An 18,850-nucleotide genomic window follows, 5' to 3' on the forward strand; every position below is an offset into this window, starting at 1 on the left:
AGACTTCAGAGGATAATTAGAACTGCAGAAAAAATAATTGCTACCAACCTGCTTTCCACTGAGGACCTGTATACTGCACGAATCAAGAAGAGGGCCGTGAAAATATTTGCAGATCCCTCGCATCCTGGACATAAACTGTTTCAACTTCTACCCTCAAAACGACGCTATAGAGCACTGCACACCAGAACAACTAGACACAAGAACAGTTTTTTTCCCGAAGGCCATCACTCTGCTAACAAATAATTCCCTCAACACTGTCAGACTATTTACTGAATCTGCACTACTATTAATCGTTTCATAGTTCCCATCACCAATCTCTTTCCACTTATGACTGTATGACTATAACTTGTTGCTGGCAATCCTTATGATTTATATTGATATATTGACCATCAATTGTGTTGTAAATGTTGTACCTTGATGAACGTATCTTTTCTTTTATGTACACTGAGAGCATATGCACCAAGACAAATTCCTTGTGTGTCCAATCACACTTGGCCAATAAAATCCTATTCTATTCTATTCTATGTCTCCTGCCGTTTGGGACTCAGAGCGGTAAATGGCGACTGGTCTGGGGACCAGCCGGATTTTGCTCTCTGTTGCGGACGCCAGATCGGCCCCCTACAAGTTCTCATCTCTCGAGGAGCGCTCGTTGAAGCAGTGTGGGAAACTTCGGCCGGGCTCCTTGAGAGACGAGAGCTTGCAGGGGGCCGATCTGGCGTCCGCAATGGAGAGGAAAATCCGACCACTCCCCTGACCAGATGCCGTTTACCGCTCCAAGTCCCAAGCAGCAGGAGACGAGGGCTGCTTTGCTCCACCGGCTGGTGCAAATATACCAATGCGTAATGCTGATGCTGCGCAAAATGAAATAGAGAAAAAAAGACAGAATGAAAGAGAGAGAGAGAGAGAGAGAGAGAAAGAATCAGAGAGAGAATCAGAGAATGAGAGAGAGAGAATGAGAGATAAAAAGAGAATGAGAATCAGAGAGAGAATGAGAGATAGAATGAAAGAGAGAGAGAGTATCAGAATGAGAGAGAGTGAGTGGGGGGAGAGAAAGAGATGAGAGAATGAGAGGAAGAGAGGGAAAGAGAGAGGGGAGAGAGAGAGAGAATGAGAGAGAAAGAGTGGGGGGGAGAAAGAGAGAGAGAGAGAAGAGGGAGAGTGCCTGAAGGACCCCATCCCATCACTGGGAGCCCAGGCGCTTCAGCAAGTGACATGCTGGATTCATATTAGTGGTCTGCGGGATTTAAAATTATGAACCTGGTGGCCCCTGAGGTCCAAAAGGTTGGGTACCCCTGCTTTAGCACACCCATTTGAGGCTGGGGCCCCCTTTTCAGGTCTTTTGAAGATTTTCCTTGGTTTTCCATGCCTGTTTCTATCTTCAGTGATAGAGGAGGGTTTATCTGACTGGTCTGTTAGTCAGCAGAAGGAATTCAGTGAACTGAAAGCAGAGACAGATTACCAGAGTTGGAAGGGACCCTTATAGGTCATCTAGTACAACCCACCAACTCCCTGCTCAAGCAGGAGGCCCTACACTATTTCTGACAAATGGCAGTTCAATCTTTCCTTGAAAGGCCTTAAAACACCACTTGGTTTTGGCAAAGAGAATGTTTTACCTAATTCTAATGTCTTTCTCACTAGTTGTTTTTAATTATTTTTTTAAATACATAGGAAAAAAATGAACAAAATCAAACCCACAAACATTTCTTATTTAAGTAGCAACAGAGTTCATAAAAGTACATGGATAATTTGGGAAAATATAATTGAATCCGTAATTTTAAGAAGTATCCACTTTTTTTTTCTGTAAAGATAATTGTAGAAACAAAATGTTTCGGGGCAGCTTTCTCAGTAGGGCTAAAATACCAAGGCTCTATATGAATAAAGATTTTTTTGCTGCTGTATTTCAGTCAATCCTATTCCCTATTCCCACCCCCCTTTAAATATTGATCTAAGAAAAGTTGTGTTGCAGTTTTCCAACCTTCTGCTATATTAAATCTGACTATTCATAAACTGAATTTTCTCGGGTTGTCTCATTTCCTCCCTCTTTTGTGGTTAACAGAACATCTTTGCCCAAGCACTCAGTGGCTTCCCGTCCACAAACCCAGCACATCAGATGCTGCTGCTGCTGCTGCTTGCTCTGGCCGGCCCAGAGCTGCTAGGTACCCCTTAGGGCGGCAGGAGCGCAGCTGGGTGTTTCGTCTCATAGCCACAGCCAGAAATTTAAACCGGGCCAAGCACGGTTGGGCAGCAGCTAGATCGGAATTAAGTATCAACCCTCGGGATTTGAAGCGCGTCTGCAAAGACCCAGCAGTTCAGGCGAAAGGCCTGAAAACCTGGCTCCATGCTCAGCCTCCTTGCTGTGTGGGCCGAGGCAGGGCGAGGGCAGGCATCGCTTTCCTGTCCTCCCCGGTCCCTATTGAGCTGAACGGCCCACTTCCGGCACCGACGGTTTTTTCTGTTCTACTCATAGCGAAAGGGCCGAAACCTGCTCCATCCTGCAGGCTTCGCCCGGGGAGCTCCGGGAAGAGCATCGCGCGCCAAGCGGGAGACCCGACGGGCGGAGGCCCAGCTCACCCCTCCGCCCCTCATGCCCCCCACCGGGCCCTTCCAGCCCACGGCCCCCCGCGAGGACCCGGAGTCCCTCCGCCACCGGAGACCGGAGCTTCTTCCCGCGGGCCTCCGCCCTCGCACTGTTCCCTCTGGCTCCCGGGGAACCGCGGCCCAGCCGCCCGCTCGGCGACGAGAGATGCTCCACGGCCTGGATGCTCGCGGCCTTCCCCGGCAGCTTTCGCTGCGATCGGGCAGCGACCGGCGCCTCTTTGTAGTAGCGCGCCGATGCGAAAGCCCAGCCCTGGAAGCCTCTCCGAGTCCGGCTGGCGCTCGCCCGCCTACCCACCCACCCACCCGGTCGCTCACCGCGCTTGCCCGGGCCGAAGGCGACTACCACGAAGTAGTCGGCGAGGCGCGCCATGCCGGAGAAGCTCCGCGGAGCCGCCGCCACCGCCGGAGGAGGACGAGGAGAAGGAGGCGGCGGCCGACTTGCGGATCATCGCCGTCCTGGCGCCGCCACTCTCGCTCGCGCCACCGCCGCCGCCCCGCAGCCCCCGGCCGCCTCAAACGCCGCCGCCGCCGCCGCCATCTTGCCTAAGCGGCAGGAGGCCGGCCTGCCCAGAAAGAGCGCAGGCGCAACTCCAGGATCCAGCCAATGGTGGGCAGCTCCTCGGGGAAAGTGCGGCCGGATTGGTGGCTCGGATGTAAGGGGCCGCCCCTTCCCGTGTCCGCGCGGAGGTGGCGGGGGCCCTTAGCTGAGGCGCTTCCGCCCGCCCTCCGCGGCACGGGCCTTCCTCCCCAGGCGCGTTTCCGGCTCAGGCACCGCCCCCGCCTCCTTCCCACCCCCCGCCTCCGGAGCTGCTTGTAGGTGTTGTGGGGGCGGGAAGCCGTAGCCGGGCTGGAGGGGTAATCTGGGGGGCCCCCGCTCGGTACTCTCCGCCCGGAGCCCCTCGGCTTCCCCAAGGAGCGAAGCGGGGCCCTCGATTGCCGGGCTGCTTTCCTGCGCTGCCTCGTGGGGCCGGCCGTGGCTGCTGAGCGGAGGCCTCCGCTGCCTGGTCCAGGAAAAGGCCGAAGCCGCCCGCGCCCTTTCCTGCCTGGCGCTCTTCGGCGCCCTTTTGCCACCGGCCCTCCGCCCGGAAAGGAGCCCCGTAGCTGCAGCGGGATCCCTTGGAGGAGGAAGAGCGAAGAGTGGCTGAAGAACATGGGTCCCGGAGTGAGAAGCTTCCTAACAGTGAGGACAATTAGCCAGTGGAATCAGCTTGCCTTCAGAAGCCGTGGGTGCTGCATCCCTGGAGGCTTTTAAGAAGGGACTGGACAGCCACCTGTCCGAAGGGGTACAGGGGTCTCCTGCTCGAGCGAGTGGGGGGGTTGGACTCCACAGTCCCTTCCAGCTCTATTCTGAATTGAAAAATTGAGTCCTGTTGCAACCCTGGGGGAATGGGATGCAAAAGCCGCTGGGCACCGGCTGCTCTTTCATAATAGGGGCCACAACCAGGCCGATACTTAAATGTGCAGCACCACAAGTGGAGGTTGTAACGCGGGCACCAAATCTAACACCATTTTCATGGCTTCTGTGAAACCTTGTTATACTGTTTTGTCCTATAATGCCACTTCTCAAATTAGGTTTGAGAAATTGTAATCTTCCTGGTTATTATATTTTGCAGTATCACTTCTCTCCAGTCTAATTAAATTGTATATTCGACAGCTTTTGTTGAGTAGCTACCTCAGAGATGCTGCTGAAATTCCTCTTGAAAATAGCTGATAGCCAGTGGAGTCCACAGGGGAAGAGGAGGGTCGGGTTAACAAAAGCAGCCTCGTGACATCACGAAGCGGGTTCTTTTTTGGGTGCCTTGTCTGGATCACAGTGGGTTGCCTCCGGAGGCACCTGCTGGGAGGCTGCGGGCAATAGACCAGCCGCTGAAAGAGATGTACTGGACGGGACAGGAGTCTGATCCAGCAGGGCACTGCTTGTGTCTTTATGTCTCACTCATATATATAACCACAGGTGGAGTTTCCTTCTAATGAACGTAGCAAGATTTATTTATTTATTTAATCAAACTTTTATACCGCCCTTCTCCCAAAGGACTCAGGGTGGTTGAGATCTTGCAGATGCTGCTGAAAATGACCACATTGCCAATCTCTTCACTTCTTAGGCTTCAGGTTTGTCATCCACTTCCACTTTCGTTATCAAGTTCTTCCCCTAGCAGGATGTGCCATTTACATTGGTTCTATCAAAAGTCCTTTGAGTGTTTTCTTTCAAAATCCTAAAATTGGTCAATTTCCTAGTGTATTTTTTAATCTGTCGCTGAATTTCATTGCTTATACAGTTTCTTTAAGCTCAGCTGCAATGGACCTTTCTTTCTGTTTCTGCTTATGAAACTGGAATTGCTTTATTATCTTTGTAAAGTTGAATCACATGGTTTTTTGTGGGGCCTTAAGCTTTTCAATAAAATCTTCTCTTTATCTCCCACAACTATCAGCAAAACAGGCGCCTTTTTCTTAGCAACCATTTCATTTGCTTCAAAAAAAAATTGTTAAAGCCTTTCTGTGGTTAGTGTCCTCTGTAGCACTAATCAGAAGTTTCCATTTTCCAAATAAAGTAGCCATTCTGCTGTTTCTTTTTTCTGTTTGATTCCGTATTATTTTCCTCCTCTGGTTTATACTTTCCTTTTTGCAACCCCCAAGATAATATGAGGCTTACACTAAAAACATAGCACTGAAGCTTCCATTCAGTAGGAGCAAAAACTGGTTGAATCTAGGAGTTCATTTCTTTTTTGGAAGCCGTTGACTTTTTCCTTGCAATCCAGGGAATTTGGATAGTGAGATAAATGGCATATAAATTTAATAAATAATTGAGCATTTTGATCCAATCCAAGGGTCACATGGTAGAACAGTTGTTATTTGATTTGGATAAGAAGGATATTAGTATTTTGTTTTTGTCACAGTCAGAACACTTCCTGGTTCACATGCCATTGTTACCTCAGTGGGGCTTTCAAATGGTCTGCTCTGGGCCCCTGGCAAGTAATTGAGGATTTCTTTAAGGAGAAAATTGGACAAATTGATTGAGAATCTGTTTCATTACTAGTAAGAGGAGGTGTCTCGGGCCCTTGACAAAATCATCCCTGAGCGGCCTCCCAGAGTGTCCCCTTAGTTTGCAGAGGACTGGGGAGATGAAGCAGCAGAAGCAGGTAGAGAATGACAGAAGAAGCATAAGATCTATCACTCTGTGATGATAATGCAGGTGAAATACTCTTAGTTCTCTCTTCTTGCTTCGCTGGATCCACTGCGTCCACTGGCCCTTATTCAGATGGTTGGTTTTCCTGTGGATAAGAGCTCTCTAGTGGGTTTGCCTCTGGGCCACTGTAGCCAGCTAGCAGAACGTGACTGTCCGTCTTGCCATATTATTTGGGATTCTTTTGGCCCTGTAACCTCTAAGGAATTGGATAGGCTGTTCCTCAGTGGATCCTCAACTACCTGAGCCCACTGGTGGAGGCTGTTTGGTGGCTTGTGAATACAAATTTTATAAATAACTTGGAAATTGTATCAAATGTTTGTTTTGATATATTGATCTATGTGAATACAGGGATCGCTTGAAAAATATGCAGCAGCTCTTAGAAAACTTGAACTTAGCCCAAAAAGACTGGAGGAAGAAACTTTAGATTACCCTGCCTTGGCTCTCTCTGGTATAAGAGGGAAAGAGAGACTCTGCCAGGCTTTCAAGATTCTTGATGCTCTCGGAGCTCTTGCTGGCTTCCCCATTGACTTAGCTTGTAGGACACCTCCGTGAAGGTGCTTATAGGATCTCGAGATGCTATAACTGTCATAATTGCAGCAAAGTCCATAATTGCCACTTACCAAATGCCTGTATTATGATCAGGTGACTGCAGGGATGTAGATCTGTAAGGCCTGTAGGCCTGTATAAAAGCCTCCTTGTTCAGTGTCGTCCCTTCAAATAGTCACCAAACTATTCTAGTCTAGTCTAGTCTAGTCTAGTCTATCTGAGTTTACATGAGGAAGTGCTATGCTTTTTCTTAAATGTGATTTGTTCATTAAGGCACTGCTGGCTGTGTTTTACACTACTGTATCCCAGGAGGATGCCATTGCTTGGTTGTGCACTTCAGGTGATTTGTGCCACCCTCTAGACTGGCCAGACCTCTTTCTCATTCAGCATAGCCTTTGGATCAGTGGCTAATGAGTGTTGTTATGACTTGTGGGCTCAAAATGTCCTGTTTCCTTGCCAATTGATTTACTTTATTGTACTGTTTACCACTAAATTACGATCTTGTTAACCACTCTGAGAACATGTTAAATAAAGAAAAACCAGTAATTCTTAAATCAACATTGAAGGAGCAAGTAAATGGGTTTCATGGTTTTGTAGCCAGGAGAAACCTGGAATGAGAAAATAAGAAGGCTGTGCAGCTCTCCCAGTTGCAAAGGAAGAAAGTGTTTATTTATTTATTTATTTGTTTATATTTCTATACCGCCCTTCTCCCGAAGGACTCAGGGCGGTTTACAGCCATATTAAAAACAATTTTTACAAACACTAAAATGATTTAAAATGAAATATTTAAATTTAGGCTGATTCCTTAAAACCCATTTAAAATTCCCAATTAAAACTATTAGGCCAGTCCTGCACGATGAAACAGCCGTGTTTTCAGCTCGCGTCGGAAAGTCCGGAGATCAGGGAGTTGGCGAATACCCGGTGGTAATTCGTTCCAGAGGGTTGGGGCCCCCACAGAGAAGGCCTTGGGGATCGCCAGCCGACATTGTCTAGCCGACGGCACCCCAAGGAGGCCCACTCTGTGGGAGCGCACCGATCGCTGGGAGGCCGTCGGTCGCAGTAGGCAGTCCCGTAAATAGCCAGGTCCCATGCCATGAAGCGCTTTAAAGGTGGTAACCAGTTTAAGGGTGATCAACAACTCAGTCAAGCAGCTCCAGCTCCTGTGGTGACCGAGCAGAGCTCTCCGCTCTCCAAAGCCCTGCAGCGAAAGGAGACAGAAGAAGAAATAAGCGTGTTTGGTATAGCTTTGCTGCATTGAAAGTCCGTGAGAATCAGTGTTTGGGACCCATTTTTAATCAGGATTATTTGCCTGTGATCTACATTTACCAATAGTTTCCCTTTTAGACAAGTAAAGAAATGGTTGCCTCTGTTTTCCCTTGTGTTTTATAACAGAAGGAGCAGCCGACCCAGCTGCACCACACTTGCAAAAGCCAGGTACTTTCTTCCCTGTGAAAGAAAGCTCTGCCACATCTTTATATGTGTGACCTAAGCGGATGGGGCAAATCGATCGCATTGTTCGACAATTCAGGCTCTTCTAGAGTTCTGAACTCTGGGAAGACCAGAAGGGAATGGATGCCAGGCACGGCTGGCTCTTTCACTTTGCAGATAGGATGAAATCGACATTTCACAGAAGCATCAGAAGCCTTTTTGAGATAAAATAAAGGCCAGCTCTTGAAATAATTTTATGTCAACAGTAAACCTGTCTCTGATGGCCAAAGGAGGCCAGAATGGAAGTCCAATCCTGGAGGGCTATCCAGGATTACTCCACTCACTGCGAAACAAAGCGCCCCCCCCCCATCCTGCATCCATGCCTCTTTTTCCTGCAATGTCCTCAAGGCATTCATGAGCTCCCCTGTTCAGATACATTGTGAGGGCAGAACAGAGGTTGCAGCATCTGCTAAGCTTTTTTTCCCTTCCTTTCAAGGCAGAGGGCAGAGTACCTTCTTCCCCAAGGGGAGGGGGGGAACTGAAGCAGCAGAGGGAGCAGCAAATACCAGGTTTTTTATCCATTCAAGGGTGGAGGAGAGTGAGCAAAGGCCAGGCTGTGAAAGTTACCTGCCTGGAGTTAAGGGAGGAACCGTTTTCCTGCATTTCTTGAACACTTTCTCCAAGATTTGGGGATGATGCTCTGCTTTGCAGGCTTTGAAGAGGATTTTTCGAACAACTGGACAGGTCGCAGTTATTTTGGTTGTAGGTTTTCTTTGCCACCTTAAATGTCCCTTGATGTTTATCTTGAGATAAAAGGCAGCCCTTCAGGCGATCTTCAAATAGGACGTAGAAATTCGGCATAATTCCATGGAGTTCGGGTTGTCCGACGGAGTTCCCCCACTCACGAATGCCCTGCAGCTGCGATAGAGCCACCGGCACGGGACAGTTCTCCGAGCCCTCGAGCTCTGCCATCCCGGTGCGGGAGCGGTCCGTCTCGGGCCAGCCCTTCAACATCCCGCTACCTGAGAGGCTCCGGATGTTCTCCCGGCAGCCCCACAGCACTTGGGCCCGGAGGAGCGGAGGGCTTGGAACAGAGATGAGGTGGCGCGCGGTGGCCAGTCCCGGACTGGAGCTCCTGCCAGGCGGCGCAACCACAAGAAGACTGGACTTGTTGCGGGATAGGAGGGCGAGGCCGACGGCAGGCGCGTCCCGGGCAGCGGGGGAGCCACGGACGGGGAGGCTCGGCCGCCTGGCCGCCTGGCCACCCTCCCTGCGCCCGGGAAGCGGCCGCCGCTAGGTAAAAGTCGCGCCGGCTAGAGGGAGCACCGTCCCTCCGAGGAGCCGCCCGTGCGGGCCCCGCACCTCCTGTCCAGCCATCCCCGAAAGAGGCGACTGCTGAGGACTGGGCCGGGCCGAGCCATGGCGTCAGTGGCGGCCGGGCGCCCCGCCCCGTCGGGGAAGGAGCGGTATTTAACCCGGGGCCGGCCGGGTGAGACGGCAGAGACGGCCGACTAACCCCCGCGGGAGGCTCTAAGAGCGGCGGCTCAATCCCACCTCGAGTCTGAAAGCTATCGCGGGGAGCGGGCAGCGCGGTCTCCGGGCATCTCTCCGGAGTCCGTCCCGTCTTCTGCCGCCATGAAGCGCCAGTCGCCTGCTGGGCAGAGTTGCATCAGCCGCCGCCGCCGCCTTCTCCTGCCGCTGCTGCTCCTGCTCTTCCTCCACCTGGCCGGCGCTGAACTCGGGTCGTGTTGCCCGCCTGCTCCGTCCGGCCGCGGGGCGCTACTCTCGTTGCCCAGGTAAGCTCGCTGGCTGCATCTCCACGCGGCCCCGAGAGCCTCCGGTGGCCCTCCCTAGAAGGACTCCGCTCCCGGCAGGGTAGGCTCCGTCCTTCACACTCCGGCGGCCCGTTCCCCGGTAGTGTGGAAGGCGACCAGGGCAGTCCCAGACGGGAATCAGCAGTACCGGGAAGACATCCCCCCACTCACAGATACACCTGCTCTCTTGTCCCTTTTCCACTACTGCCAGAATTACCTGCTTCACCAGCATTCCTCTTGGCTGCTGGTTCTACGGCTGCCATGAACAGAACTTTCCCCTAGAGATGCAAACCTCCAGGAGAGCTCTGTGCAGGCCTGGCGGCCATGAATTACAAGCTTTTTTTGACCTTTTCAAGGGTTAGCACCAAAACTACACCAAGCCCTGGAATTCAGCTGAGCTGCCTTCTTCACAAAGAGTCTGTTGCACAGCCCGGTGTGTGCCTGCATGCTTCAAGACTTCCTTGAGGAACCTCATTGGTGGTTATACTTCTTTTTCCCTGCTCTGCCCACCCCTCCACCCACACTGCCCTGTGCAGATGCTGAGGGCCTGCTGAGGGGCAGTGAGCAGGTGTGGATGGGAGAGGTTGAATAATGGATGCCTGCCAGTTGCGCTTACTGAGTTCCAGAGCTGCCTTGTGTATTCTGGCCATGATCCAGGACCTTGTTAAGTGTCCCTGAGCCCTTTGAAATCTATGTGTTTGCGCTTACATAGCTCAGCAAATTAAGAAAGCTGGAATCCACTCTTAACTTGGAATAAACCCACCGATTGGCTTTAGGGCAAATGTGCATAGTTGGGCTGCTGTCCATCTTTCGACCCTCAAAGCATGACCTAACCCTAATATTGAATTCCATATTCTTTCACATTTGGACATTTGTCCCTTAGGCTGTTGGTCTGCAGTGGAGTTCAGCTCACTAAGGAGCATCTTAAAAAAAAATTGGCATAGAAACAAGTCCTAAGAATCACTCTGAAACCATTGGAACCACATAGCATTTCTGCCACCAATGATGCAATATCATTACAAAATGAATCAGCTGTTGAAACTGGAACTCTTCTAAGGAATCTGTTCTTTGACATTTGAAAACCAGAAAGGAGAAGGCAAAACAGGTCTATGGGGAAGAGCCCTAGTGTGTCGGGCCCCCTCCCCTACCCATTCATGTCCACGGCTGGCAGATGAGAGACCTTCCACCCTAGCTTGAGAGGGGATACACAGCTTGGACCCTCGGCAGAAGGGTTTTCCCATCACTGTTGGGACAGAACGTGGGGGTGGTGCAAGTGGGGAGAAAGTGGACTTCCCCATCCACCCCCGCTTGTTCCACCTCCTCCCAGGGCCCTCTTCTCCAATTCTTGAAGGTATCTTGTGGTTGTATTTTATACCTTTCCTAGCAATGACAGATGGCCCACTTCCAATAAAAATATTTATCCTTTTTTATTTTATTCTCCCCTCCCCGTAAAAGATGGTGCCCTATTTAAGTTAACCAACCATTTAATTTTCTTATATGGATAGAGAGCTGTTCATTCTGTACCCCAAGAATGCTTCTAGAGGGAGAAGGATGATATATGGTAGTCTTGTAAATAGACTACATCTTGTTGGGTTGTGCAAGTGATATCAAGCAAGGTGTGATTGCCAAGCCCCACGGCCTCTGGTTCCTTGGCAGGGCAAGAGGGTCTTCACTTGGAGAAGAAGGAAGACAAGAAAAAATCAGAGTTTTAGCAACAAGGATGGAACCAGGAAGTCTGTGGGAGACCTCCTCGGTCTGCATAATTTGTCTGTTGTGTGTTCCATGCTGCCATGCTGATTGCAGGATCAGGGTCAAAGGCTGCCATCAATGAGTGGCATCAAGGGTGCAGAACCCTCTTTCCTTTCAAGGGGGTCCATGCAAACATCAGGTGCCATCCCAAGAGTCCTTGGGCAATTTGGAGGCATCTTTATAACTTACAGAGATTGGTTGAGGAATGCACTTCTGGTTCCACTCCCCTGACACTTGGATTGCTGTGGGGAAATGAACCTGAACAAATGTTTTTCAGCCAAGTACTAAAGAGGCACAAATAGTGGTACATGGCCAGCAGGGGGCCAGCCATTGCCTCCTCAATTCAGCCAACCCCAAAGACAGACAGGGCTGATGGTAGGACCTGGACAAATTGAAGCATTGCCTCTTCTGTTGGGTAGCACAGGAAGCTGGACTAGTAAGAAAGGCCACATCTTCTTTTGCTACAGGTTGTAGGATTCCTAAAGCTCTCACTGCTGCCATCTATGATTGAACAGGAGGTGAACTGCAGTGTATCTGCTCTCTCTCACATTAAGAGTGGTACGTTGCACTCTGCAGGGCCACAGAGGAAGCAGTGGGTGTAAGACCAGGCTTGCTGGAGCCGGCTTCTGCTTCTCATGAGTCAGGGCAACCTACTTTCTTGAGTTGAGTTGAAGTGCTATCTTAAACATGGAGAATAGCAAGCACAGCAAGGACTTTGCCTCTGATCACTTCCCTGGTTAGAATCCAACTTAATGCCCTGTAATCCAACTGTCAAAGGGATCTAGCCATGACACTACGAGCAAGACTTTGGTCACCCTCTTAACAAAGAATCAGGAAGAGCCTGGCAAGATCTTTTCTGACTAAAGACATAGGCTAGTCAACATAAAGTGGTGCTCCCAGACACCTTCTGATTTTTGCCATGGCTTTCCTCCTTTAGACAAAACTACAGCTCCTCCTTAGCAGCAAACGGATGCAAACAAAAGACGGAGTTTTGACTAGCGATGATGGTTCTGCAAAGATCTTGTTATTTACACATTAAAAACTGAGCATCACGATGATGTATTCCACGTATTCTTTTGAGGGGCCTTCCCTCCACCCCACTTTCTCCCCACCATCTCTGTGGCATCGGCTAGGCTGTGGGACTTCCAGCTCCCAGGATTGAAACCTGGCGCTGCACTGTCTGAATCAAACCCTAATGGGGTATCCCACCATTGGGGCACACCATGCTCTCCATCCACCTCAGTGGAGATTTTCACCAAGACAGCTGGAAAGGTCTCCAGTAGCTTCCCTGGTTTCCCTAAAGCCTGCAGGTAACTCAATCCACTGCAGGGGGGCTCTGCCAGGAAGGGATCGGGTTGCTGACATGGGATGAAAGAGGAAATATTTGAGGGACTGCCATAGAGAAGAGAGGGTCAAGCTGTTTTCCAAAGCACCTGAAGGCCAGACAAGGAATAATGGATGGAAACTGACCAAGGAGAGATTCAACCTAGAAATGAAGAGGAACTTTCTGACAGTGAGAACAACCAACCAATGGAACAGCTTGCCTTTGAAAGTTGTGGGAGCTTCATCCCTTGAGACTTTCAAAGAAACATTGGACTGCCATTTGTCAGAAATGGTGTAGGGTCTCCTGCTTGAGCGGGGGGTTGGACTAGATGACCTATAAGGTCCCTGCCAACTCTGTCAATCTGTCTGTATGTTAGAAATGACTATGGTCAGGCACTATGGTCAGGTCAAAGCCAAGGAATTGCTGGCCACGTTGTCCGGATGGTACCATCAGGCACTGAATTGGAGGGGTGTCATTTTTCAGGAAGTTTTTTCCCAGCCATCCTGTGGCCCCTGAAAGATGTGTCTGAATGGGAAAGAGGAGATGCTTGTGAATTGATGTCCTCTTTGGCTCACAGCAGAAGGGCTTGGCTGGAACAGGGGGAGTGATGCAAGGAAAGGCATAAGGAAATAGCTTTCTGTGACTAGATGTGGCATGAGATGCGCAAGAGGGCACACCCCGTCTTCCTTTCTCACCCTCAGCACGGTCTTGGAAGCCAGGCATCCTCTGCTTTAACAGACACAAGTCACAACCCCACTACAATTCTGCCAGCCCCTCCCTAGGTTTTGGTGAGCTATCCGAAACGGTGCTGACTATGAAAAGCCTCTGTGTAAGCTGGCTTGGGTGTGCAGGCTCATGCCTGTGATGCAGCTGGTGTTTGTGCACGCTCTTCTTGGGTGGCTACCAGTGTACGTGTCCTGTGGCAGGTAGCTTCTTTCCTCTCTGCACGTGCTCCTCCCTCCTTGCTTTGCCCTCTGGCCATCTCCCAGGCTCTCCCATCTCTTCCGCAGCCCAGGCTCCCTGCCAGAGATTCTATAATTGACCTCACTTTTTCTCACCTTGGCCCCCACTTTCCAGCCTGTCCTACCATCTTCCACCTCCTTTCCTCCCCTTTCCACTCCTCCCCCTGCCCTTACTGCCCTGGAAGGAAGGCGGTTCATCCGGGCCAGAAAGGGATTGAGTGGCAAACCAGTTCCCAACTTCATGTGGGGCTTGCAAGCTCCAGGGAGCAACTGGTTTTCCTAGGGAGGTCCCTTCTCCTGGCTGTGGTTTAAGGACATGGTTTGCCTCGTTAGCACTGCTCTGGCTGCTGAGGATGGGGAAGAAAGTACTCTGCCCTCTGCCTTGAAATGAAGGAAAAAAAGAGCATGTGAAAAGTCAGTGCTTAAACTTTAAATTGGTTTCAAATGGCTGTAGTATCTTGTTTTCCATTTCGATACTGCTATTTATTTTTTCTAGATTGGGATCCAGATTCCACGCATGTTCTCTGTCTATGTGTAAAAGTAATTTCTCCAGGTTTTCAGCAACATGGTGCTTATCCATATCCATCTGAAAATGCAGCCTAGAAACACCAGTTTTAGCTTCTTGTTCCCTGTAGAGCATGTGGCAGAGATTAGTTGCTGGGGTGCTCTTCCAGGCCCACCAGAAGGAAGCCGTGTTGATCTCATCTCAGGGGGAGCCATCAGTTCACTGCAGGGTCTCTTTCTCTTTCCCCTCAAGAGTGAGGATGACAGTGATTTGCCCAGCTATACCCAAAGGAATGCAGACTTTCTGGGTCCTGATCCCAAAGGATCTGCCAAATGATTTCCCCGTTCTTTCCCAAAGAGGACAGACCAGGATTGGCTTCCCTTGGTTGGGCAGCAGCAGAAGCATCAGAGTACAGCTCTATCCATGATGTTTTCTTTTCTTCTTTCGGCTTTTGTATTTGCAAGAACTTCCTGATCAGCCTTGGCTAATGGAAAGGCCAGATGTTCCAATCTCAGCTTCATCTTTAGAAAGCTCATTTTTTTTTATTTGAATTTATATCCCGCCCTTCTCCGAAGACTCAGGGCGGCTTACATTGTGTAATTAAAACACAATGTAACATTAAAAATTGAGAGGCCGAAATAAAGACAAAAGAAGCCAAAGTGCCAGGATACATTAATTGGGGGCATGGGGGGAGGGCAGCAACTAACACCAAGTCAGAGGGGCTGAATTAAAGGTTTTTGCAGGTTTTCTCCAATACACACCAGCCTCAGGAAACTTGAAGTGTATTGGTAGCAATGTTAGATCCACCACCTCATACTTTGGGGGAGATATCACAAATGCAGCTTTTTTAAAAAGGCTGCTTGACTTCAGCTAATGCCTGCCTGTGGCAATTGAGATTGATTGGGGGGGGGAGATATAAACTGCCATGAAAAATAATTCCGATATATAGGCAGAATTCACAAAACTCACAAAACACCTTATGGTCAGTACTTATCATGTTGTATCCCCAAGACTAACCATATTATGGGTAGCCTGATCTATACCCAATGGATTCCCCAATCTTTCAAACTCAATCTATCAAGTTCTAGAATGGGGAAGGAACGTTTCCCCTTTCTCACCCAGAAGCGCCTGAGCCCAGCATCCCTCCGCTTCCAGCTCTTCTTTTCTTCTTGCACATCCAGGGGCCCTCTAAGAGTCTCCTCTTCCTTTGTTGCAGGAAACATTGGGACTCAAACCACCGTTCTACCTGGCTTCCGAAGAGGCTGTCGAAAAAGAATGGGCTGTCTTGGCTGGCTCAAAAGCAGCCTGGGAAGGCAGACAGCCTGCTTCCCCTCCGAGAGGTCCCCAGGCCCAGATTGGACCCCCTGCAGCTTGGCTATGGTCCTCTGCCTTGGCCCGCACTGATGCCAGCCCTTCATCGAAAGCGCCGCGCTGCCCAACTAATGCGTGTGGGTTGTGCTTTGGGCACTTGCCAAGTGCAAAATCTCAGCCACCGCCTTTGGCAGCTGAAGGGCCAGTTGGGACGCCAGGATTCCTCTCCCATCAGTCTCCATAGTCCCCACAGCTATGGCTGAAGGCAGAGAGTGATGGCAGGACCGGAAAGGCACCTACTCCTTACCCTGAACATTTCCAGCAGCCCTCTCTTCCTCGACACCTGCCATGCCGCTCACTGGTCTTCCTGCTGGACCTACATATGGGCTTTCTCCTGGTGGGTGGGCTGGGATATGGGCCTTGAAATAAAGCCAACGTGGGGAGGGGGCTGCTGCTGGAGAGGCCTAAGAGAAGCCTCAATTGTCATCTCTCAGGAGGTGCACTGGGTGTGGCTGTACAATAGCCTTGCTTCATCCTTCATACTGGCAAGAGGAAGATGAAGGTTTATCAATACATGGGATCATTTCATATTATCACTGGTAGTGTCATAGGAGAACCAGCTTTGGCTTTCAGTGAATGAATTCTCTTCCCTGCACGCATTCTCAAAACTAATAAAATGATCTAAGCATGGATTTTATCTCTGTGTGCACCACCTCAAAGCTTGGGGCTGTAAGAGAGGATGAACCCTGTCAAAAAGGAGGCATCCCTCCCCCTCAGAATGGCTCATGCGGGGGTGCTGCTATTGCCTAGGTAACATGTAAGTGTGCAGCTGTGCAAGTGTGCTCTGTGAGAAAGTGAGACTGGCTGGCTTGCAAGAGAGGGTGTGCACCTCAGTCCCTTCTTTCTGGCTTTGGTGCCTCACTTGAATTCATCAGGCTTCACCCCCTCCCCAGGGGTATGGATGAGGGTTAATGCAAGGTGCATTTCAAACCCAGAGCTGTTCCTTGGGTCACTTGGTATGCAGCTTTTTCTCCCAACTGCCATGTGAAGGTAGAATTGTGTGTGGAACTGCCCCAGCAAAATAAGCTCAATTAGTGATCTGATTAGTGACTGGAGTCCAGTGCAGGTGATTGTCTCTTCCAGGCACCAAAAAGCAACTGCAGGCAGTTTTCCATAACAAAACCTGCCCCGGGAAAAATGGAATATTGAATCTTAATAAAAGATGTAAAGGTAACCCTATTGGCACCCATGTTGTGTTGCTCAACAGCAGTTCATGCTTATTGGTCTAGTTCCCGACATTAGACCAGGGTAAAATGGGGTTTGTAGTTTGATTCAGGGTATACGGAAAAGGAAGTTATCTACATGGTAGGCTGTATCCTGTTAAATCACAAAACTTGTTAAGCCATCATAGGTTTATGTGTTTGGGCACAGCATGTGATAGAAACTCAAGTATGTTGGGTTAGTCTGGGTGAAGTGAACTTGATGGGGGGAGGCACTGGCATTCAAAGGCTCAGCACGTTTTTTGGCCCCCAGGGGCTTCCATAGTGCATGCAGTAAAATAAACGTTTTGAAACTTTAGTTAAAAAAAGCAAAATGGCAGAAAACTGCATTTTTTTGAGTGGGAGTAAACAATCCTGGATTTCTGAAAGAGGAAGCCCTAACCCTAACCCCCCAAGGAACAGCTAGAAGGCAAAGGGTCAAGGCAACGCTATGTCTGAGGGCTGAGCTTGCTCTTGTTTCGAAGGGGCGGAAGTTACAGCCCTGATCTTCCTCCTGGTGGGCTTCTAGAAGTCTCCTGAAGGGTCCTTATTACCCGGAACACAGGTTTGTTCTTCCTGAATCCCTCAGGAACAAGAGGCAATTTCAGCATCCAGACTCTGCCTCCGAAGTAATGAACGCTGAACGTAACAGCCCCGTCAGTTATAACAGCCGGGTTCTGCACAGGTGGCATTTCTGAACATCTGAACAATCAACTGGATTGCCAGGGCCCTCCTTGCAGACATCCAGGGCTGAACGGCCTTTTGCACATACTCATCCCAGCATGCAAAGATCTGGAAAGCTGCCTTTTAAGAAGTGAGATGAACCAGGCAGTGCACAGGGCCAAATTTCCTCTGAGACAGGTTACGCCTGTATAAATTCCCTTGAGCCACAGACAGATCTGACCATCTGGAAAATCTGCCTCGCTGGTCAAGGGAAGGGTCAGATGGAACAGAGAGATGAGTTGGCTTCCTTGGAGTGCTAGACAAAAGTTATCTGACAGCAGAACTTGTCACTGGGTCCAAGGGCCACGACAGCTTTGCTGGCTAAGGGCTTTCTGAGAAAAGCAGAGGGGCTGGGAACTGACTCAGCGGTTTCCTGCATCAACAAGATGTTCCTGGCAAGCTCACCTACCAGGGAACTCAGGAGGAGGGTCCCACCTGGTCTGACTCACCTGAAGGCTTCTCTCAAAATCCTATGACGCCTCTGCTCAGAGGCCATGACCAGGAGTCCTCTTGCCTAGGGGGATCTTCCCCCCACCAGCTGCCTCCCTCCCCCCACCCAACATTCTGCAGGCTGGAAGAGAACTCTGCCCTAATGAGGGAGGATCGCCCCCTCTCTCCTGGTCGCAGACTTCGCTGCCCTTGATTGACAGTTATTATCTGCCCTTCTACCTGCGGGCCTTCCCTTTGATGCCCATCAGTTGCCTTCCCCAGTCCTTACAACCAGAAGCTGTACTGCTACGAGCCGTTCTTTTCTGGAATGCCTGGAGCCCGAAAGGCGATGGGTGCCAAAGCCAAGCGCTTGGAAATGTGGCCGGCACAAGGAGGCGCGGCTGGCAGGGAAGAGCACTCTCTGCTCGGCTGGCATCTCCTGCCGCTTCCCCTGGGCGGGCGAGACCCTCCCAGCACCAGGAGTTTCCCATGAACTGGAGGGAGGGTGCGTGGAGGGCAAAGGAGAGCCAGTGGGCAGCTGAGGCTCCTTCTTCCTCCTCCCAGGGCGGCCGTAGGGAAAAGGTTGGAGGGAGAGCGCGACGCGCGCCTTCTTCGGTGCCTGAAGGACAGAAAGGCGGCGTAAATGGAAGCACTGGGTCCGAGACACCAAGGCCAGTCTGGTTTTCGAGAGGGGCTCGGTTGCCGCACGTACCGAGGAGCTTCGGGCTGCCCTCGCGGCCAGGGCCGATGCGGTGCAAGATGCAGCGCCTGGGCTTCCTTTTTGAGCCCGTCTCGTGGCCCGGCGTCGTCTCAGCTGCGCCTCAGCCAGGCGGGTTTGCAGGTGGTCGTGCGAACCTGGCACGGCCGCCGGTTGGTTCTTCCGAAAAGGCTCCTGGTTCCCCTGGCCATTCCACGCAGAAGCCGCGAAATCTGGCCAAGGGTCGCCCGAAAGCGGCAGCGGCCACCGCGCCGGGAAAAAGCTAGCCCCGCCTGCGGCCCTGGCCGACACGCCCCCCTC

General features: G+C 50.7%; 3 protein-coding genes across 13 annotated transcripts in view; 1 reads left to right on the forward strand and 2 right to left on the reverse strand.

Annotated features, from left to right (window-relative positions):
• The window catches only part of SBF1 (SET binding factor 1), an 82,888-nt gene extending 79,741 nt beyond the window's left edge, over positions 1-3,147 (reverse strand). For 7 of the 8 annotated variants that reach the window (XM_058189821.1, XM_058189824.1, XM_058189818.1 and 4 more), the window contains exon 1: positions 2,914-3,146. In XM_058189821.1, the coding sequence (XP_058045804.1) occupies positions 2,914-2,968 (55 nt within the window). In that variant the 5' untranslated portion in view covers positions 2,969-3,146. Of the gene's footprint in view, positions 1-2,913 lie in introns of all 8 variants that reach the window. The other variant, XM_058189823.1, reaches the window with a different exon arrangement.
• A 168-nt stretch (positions 3,148-3,315) lies between these two features.
• On the forward strand, positions 3,316-16,655 carry ADM2 (adrenomedullin 2). Of its 2 annotated transcripts, none has more exons than XR_009155966.1 (2): positions 3,316-3,778; positions 15,327-15,463. XR_009155966.1 is itself a non-coding variant. In XM_058189844.1 (2 exons), the coding sequence occupies exons 1-2, from the start codon at positions 9,392-9,394 to the stop codon at positions 15,682-15,684; spliced, it is 519 nt and encodes a 172-aa protein (XP_058045827.1). In that variant the 5' UTR covers positions 9,288-9,391; the 3' UTR covers positions 15,685-16,655. The 2 variants fall into 2 exon arrangements, 1 of the variants encoding a protein (XP_058045827.1); XM_058189844.1 differs by lacking the exon at positions 3,316-3,778 and adding an exon at positions 9,288-9,552 and having other exon boundaries at positions 15,327-16,655.
• Positions 4,969-18,682, reverse strand: LOC131201712 (uncharacterized). Of its 3 annotated transcripts, none has more exons than XR_009155963.1 (2): positions 18,545-18,682; positions 4,969-7,526 (listed from the first exon to the last, which is right to left on the reverse strand). XR_009155963.1 is itself a non-coding variant. In XM_058189843.1 (2 exons), exons 1-2 carry the CDS (start codon positions 8,768-8,770, stop codon positions 7,167-7,169), a joined length of 747 nt encoding a protein of 248 aa, XP_058045826.1. In that variant the 5' UTR covers positions 8,771-9,255; the 3' UTR covers positions 4,969-7,166. The 3 variants fall into 3 exon arrangements, 1 of the variants encoding a protein (XP_058045826.1); XR_009155964.1 differs by lacking the exon at positions 18,545-18,682 and adding an exon at positions 9,311-9,406; XM_058189843.1 differs by lacking the exon at positions 18,545-18,682 and adding an exon at positions 8,384-9,255.
• Positions 18,683-18,850: the final 168 nt, after the last annotated feature.

This window comes from Ahaetulla prasina, chromosome 7 (genome assembly GCF_028640845.1).
Source record: "Ahaetulla prasina isolate Xishuangbanna chromosome 7, ASM2864084v1, whole genome shotgun sequence".
NCBI lineage: Eukaryota > Metazoa > Chordata > Lepidosauria > Squamata > Colubridae > Ahaetulla > Ahaetulla prasina.